The 5032-nt window shown below is 52.3% G+C and overlaps 1 protein-coding gene across 3 annotated transcripts; it reads left to right on the forward strand.

Moving 5' to 3' along the window:
* The first annotated feature begins 404 nt into the window (after window positions 1-404).
* On the forward strand, window positions 405-4467 carry SOCS1 (suppressor of cytokine signaling 1). 3 transcript variants are annotated; one of them, XM_026061869.1, is made up of 2 exons: window positions 405-424; window positions 3487-4467. In XM_026061869.1, the coding sequence occupies exon 2, from the start codon at window positions 3562-3564 to the stop codon at window positions 4183-4185; it is 624 nt and encodes a 207-aa protein (XP_025917654.1). In that variant the 5' UTR covers window positions 405-424; window positions 3487-3561; the 3' UTR covers window positions 4186-4467. The 3 variants fall into 3 exon arrangements, with proteins under 3 accessions (XP_025917654.1, XP_025917652.1, XP_025917653.1); XM_026061867.1 differs by lacking the exon at window positions 405-424 and adding an exon at window positions 1548-1630; XM_026061868.1 differs by lacking the exon at window positions 405-424 and adding an exon at window positions 2043-2270.
* The last annotated feature ends 565 nt before the right edge of the window (window positions 4468-5032 follow it).

Genomic DNA, 5032 nt, shown 5'->3' on the forward strand with positions numbered 1-5032 from the left:
CAGGGCCACACAGCAAACACGGGCTGCACAGCACTGCATGGCACTGTGTCACCATGAGGTTAATTTAGTCCGTGACCACACTGGATTTTGAAACGAGTATTCACTCTCTAAGCAGGAAATACATTCCCTCAATTCATCCCAAAGGACAACTCACAAGCCCTTTCTGGCCCCTGTCCCTTAACCGTCTGACAGAAACACTTCCTTTTCACTGTCACAAAACATCATTTTGACTGTTAAGGGGAAAAAACATCCTCTTTCCGCTCCCAGTTTAAAGAAGCAGCCTGACTGCAAAACCATTCTTTCATACTGCATATCCCAAGCCACACGCACTGTGGAAGCAAGAAATTCCTTGTATTGATTCCAGACTGAGGAATAAGCTGCATACTTCCCAAAGTCTCCATAATGTTTGCACACACCTAAGTAGGTGAGTTACTGCAAGAGGTGCATATTAGGGCACTTGGCTTTCCACGTGACAAGGTACAATCAGAACAAAGATTTCTTGGCCTTTTAAACAGCCTCTTGGGATGAAAACACACTTCACTGGAGGCTGCTTAAGGAAGCACACGCGACACCGGCTTGGTGCTAGAGATGTGCCAGTCTGCCTCTGGGCAAGCAGCGCCGGATCTCCAGCCTCTGGCCCTGGCTGCTAGCAAGTTCTTTCAAGACTGTAGCAGGGCAGCTGGGGGTTTGAACAGTTACTTTTTGATCTGATTGCCTTGTAGAAAACCCCAGGGAAATTCTGCTTTGAGAACTCGAAAACCAACCCTGAGTCTCCACAGTCCTCCCCATGGCAGGATCACAGATTTCTCTGTATTTTTTTCCTCTCTTTTACATCACTGTGGCTCTAAGCTCGCTTCCCGCCTTGGGCATTTCACAGCCGCACGCCCAGCCCTCTCCCCTGTCCTGTGCACGCTGGCTCTGAGGAGAGCAGCTCCCTGCGCGCCGAGGCGCCCGCGGCGCTGGCCGCTTGTTCCGCTCGCTGCCAGGCTTTCCGCGCGCGTGGAGCCGCCCGAGGTCCGCGCCGTGCCCCGTCCCGTCCCGTCCCGTCCCCCCCCCGGGGCCCCTCGGCCCCCGGCCCGGCCCCGCCGTGCCCGGCCAGCACCTCCCGCCGCGCAGCCCAACCCTGCGCGGGGCGGGGGCGCCGCTCGGGCTGCCCAAACGCGGCAAAAGCGGCCCTAGCGGGACCGGGGCAGCCGGGGCAGCCGGGGCAGCCGGGCCCCGCGCCCGGCCCCTCGGGGGGACCCGGCGGCCCCGGCTCCGAGCGCGCCCCCGGGCAGCCCCGGCGCGGCCGAGCGCGGCGCGGAGCAGCCGTGACTCATTCGGAAAGCGAAAGTGAAGCGGCGGCCACGTGTTTTCGCAGAAGGCAGGGGAGGAGCCGGCGGGCAGGGAAACGGCACCGACGCGTTAAATAGAAAGCAGAGGCGATGCGCGGCCCCAGAGCGCTGGAGGTGCCGCCCGGGCGCGGCGCAGCCCCGCGCAGCCCCGGCGCCAGGCAGGGCCCCCGCGCGGAGGATGCTCAGGCGCCCGCCGCGGGCAGCACTCGCCGCGGGCAGCACTAGCCGCGCCGCGCCGGCCCGCGTGTGTGCAGCGCGCCCCGGGGACGGCGCTACCCGCGGCGCCGAGGGCGAAGGTAAGGGTGCTCTCTTTCTAACGGGGTCCTCGCAAGCCGCAACGTGCACCGACCCCTCCGGCGCCGCAGCCAGAAGAGGTCAGGTTCCGGAGGCACGGCGAGCCCGCCCTGCCTGTTGTGCGGGAGCGGGGGGGCTCCTCCGAGTGGTGCTTCTGTTGTTTTCTTTTCCCCTCCTCCCTTTTCGGCTCTGTGTTCCCGTTCAAGACGGAGCCCTTCGCGCCTGGTATAAAATAGCTGGAAAAACAATAAAGCGAACACGCAGCAGCGGCTGTGCACGGCACCGCGCGCCTCCGCGGACCGGCGGGACGAGGCGCCCGGTGCGCGGCGCCGGCCCGAGGCCTGGCGTGCCCGCGTCCGCCGGCGCCCTCGGCAGCGGCACGGCGAACTGCCCCCTCGGGGACGGACGGCTTGCGCTAAGGAGCTTGCGATTTTTAGATCCTGAGCTTAGTGGCTTTTTCTCACCGCATGCCCCGAGATTCAGTTTTTAAACTTTCAAGGCTGAGCGATAATCCTGGCCCAGTAATTGGAAAAATTGACATCAGTTTCCATCTGCTGGGTAAAGAAAGCCCAGTGCTACGTTCAGCCTATTAAGTTATTTGCCAGCATGAGGATTGTACAAACCTGTTTGCCGCTTCAGGAGGTAATATGACCTTAAATGAAACCAAATGTCAACTTGTTAAATTAGCACAGACAGGAATCCAGTTATGTACTTTCTTTGAAATCTGCATTAGCATGTTACCCTGAAGCGTAAGATGGCCGAGGGATTCATTTCTGAGAATACTTCAAGGTTTCTCAACAAGCTGCTGCTGCAGATCTATATCTGACTATAGGGATAAATCCTAAAATCTATGCTTGCCAGTAAGGTCAAGGCAGCCAGCGGAGATGTATCGAACCACATTGTCAGAGGGAGACATTTCAGGCCAAACTCATTCCTGGAGCAGCACTGCTAATTCCTTTGAAGTAACACAAGGGATGAATTTAGTCCCTCATGCTGAAAGATATATCAATAGGAAGCAATTTAGATTGGGCCACTTAAAGTGCATGTAATACAAAAAGAGAGAGACAGAGGAGTAATGCTTTAAGGGTTCACAGAGGTTGATTTGTGTAAGCTAGTGAGGCTGTAGCCTTACTATCCCCAGGGAAAGTTGGGGGAATAGGAAATTGCCTTTTATGGCAGAGCCTCGGATTTAGAGGAGAGAGGAAAGTAGTTTTAGGATTGCTGTGTAAATTGGCAGTGTTACAGGCTGCCCTTCCAAGTTGCACTTAATTGCACAATGGCACCTATTCATGTTACCCTCTCTTCCCCGGTTATCTGGAGGCTCGCGCCCAGCTGCAGGTTTACGTTTCCTTTACCCACTTTCTCCTTTTTGCACAATGCACCAACAACAAATGTGTTTTCTGCGTTCAGACGTCTGTGTGGAGTGGGGGAAGGGAAAGAGGGAGCTGGAAGGATATTGGTAACTGGGTCTTAAAACCTTGTTGCTTTGTTTTCTAAGAACTTGAGAATCTGTTGGAGCGAGTACAGGATAACATCTCAATAAGAGGTTCCTGCCATTTGACTCAGTCTCAATGCTGATACATTTCTATGGCTTGCAGCAGGGAAACCACATTAGCCTTTGCAGCTAATGTGGTTAATCATCCCTGCTGAATATTTTTGGAGGTTTGGACTTTGCAATAGTAATAGACTGTTAATCTTGTCAGAAGGTGAGCAGTTGTTTGCCCAGTGTAAGTTGGCAAATGAATATTTTATTATTTTATAATGGGCAGGATGGATATGAATGGAAGACTTGGTCATTCAGAGATTGCAGCGGCTTTTCCGAGGTGATCTAACACTGTGTCTCTCTTTGGCATTTCAGAATAGCCACTGGAAAGCTGCCCTGCCGTAGCCGCTGACGCTATGGAAGACCGCATCCGCTGGCCTAGTCTGTAGGATGGTAGCGCACAGCAAGGTGTCAGCAGATAATGCAGTTGCAGCAGACCCGAGATGTCTACTTGACCCTCCAGCACGGGATCGTTCGCAGGCTCGAGTCTACCACGGCCCTGGCCGGCCCAGCACTGTGCAGGCGCAGAGCAACACGCACTTCCGAACCTTCCGCTCTCAGGCGGATTTCAGTAGCATCACGCGGGCGAGCACCCTGCTGGACGCCTGCGGCTTCTACTGGGGACCGCTGTCTGTCAACGCTGCCCATGAGAAGCTGAAGTCGGAGCCTGAGGGCACCTTCCTCATCAGGGACAGCACGCAGAAGAACTGCTTCTTTGCCATCAGTGTTAAGACTGTGACTGGACCCACCAGCATCCGAATAAACTTTCAGACTGGGCGTTTCAGCCTGGATGGCAGCAAGGAGAGTTTTGACTGTCTTTTTAAGCTGCTGGAACATTACATAAGCTCCCCCAGGAAGGTACTGGTTACCCCCCTGCGCAAAGTCCGTGTGCAGCCCTTGCAGGAACTCTGCCGGAAGAGCATTGTGAAAACTTTTGGAAGGGAAAATTTAAGCCAGATCCCTCTCAATCCAGTTTTAAAGGACTATCTGAAATCCTTCCCATTTCAGATATAAATACAGCATTAACTGTACAGGGGTGTGCGAGTGAGATGTGTAAAGAAATCCAGCTTCCTGGGTTTTTAACCATGTTTGACAGTGAGCAAACTTATTTTTGTAGCAACTTACTGTATTTTGGGATGGAACTTGAACACTTGACTTCTAATGTTTACAAAAACTGTTTGCACAAACCTGGGGTTTTAAAGCCCTGGCATCATTTTTCTGCTAAGCAGAATATTTTATTTTATAATATTTTTAATGATATTAACATAATAAACTTTATTGTGAAAGTTTTTATAAAAAAAAGCATCCGACTGTTGTTAGTTTTATGGGCTCTGGTACCTGATCATGCTAACAAATTTTAACTGCTAAGTGAGTATATAAGTGCAGACAGCAGATCAGATCTTAATGGGGTCCAGTGCCTTGCCCTACCAAGCTAGCCTATTGTTTTGGTGCTAGTCTAGCAGATAGAGGCCCCAAATAGCTTAAAACAAAGATGTAAATGAGTAGAAAATGGACTCAGGATGAATCTGCCAGTCTGTAGCTCCCTTCTGGCTACATGAGAGCAGGAACAGTGTGTTAAGACTACAGGGGTGTATAGTTTGTGAGAGATGAATCAAACCCTCAGCTGAACCAATTGCACTAACTCTGGTTTGCCTGACTTCTATTAAAAGCTACAAGGCCCTAAGCAAGAAAAGGTTGCTGTCTGACATAACCAAACCACATGAACGTCAGCGAGGAAAAATAAAACTCTCCAGAAATGCCATTCACACACTTTAACAGGACATGAACACTGTATCATTATGATGCCCTAGGGGAAGGGATGTGTGTGTTCTTTTTAAATCAACATGCACAAAAAAGCAAA

This window comes from Apteryx rowi, unplaced genomic scaffold (genome assembly GCF_003343035.1).
Source record: "Apteryx rowi isolate R43461 unplaced genomic scaffold, aptRow1 scaffold_186, whole genome shotgun sequence".
In the NCBI taxonomy this organism is placed as follows: domain Eukaryota; kingdom Metazoa; phylum Chordata; class Aves; order Apterygiformes; family Apterygidae; genus Apteryx; species Apteryx rowi.

Coding starts and splice junctions, on each gene's coding strand:
- SOCS1 (XM_026061869.1), top strand. CDS start 3,562: ATGGTAGCGCACAGCAAGGTGTCAGCAGATAATGCAGTTGCAGCAGAC.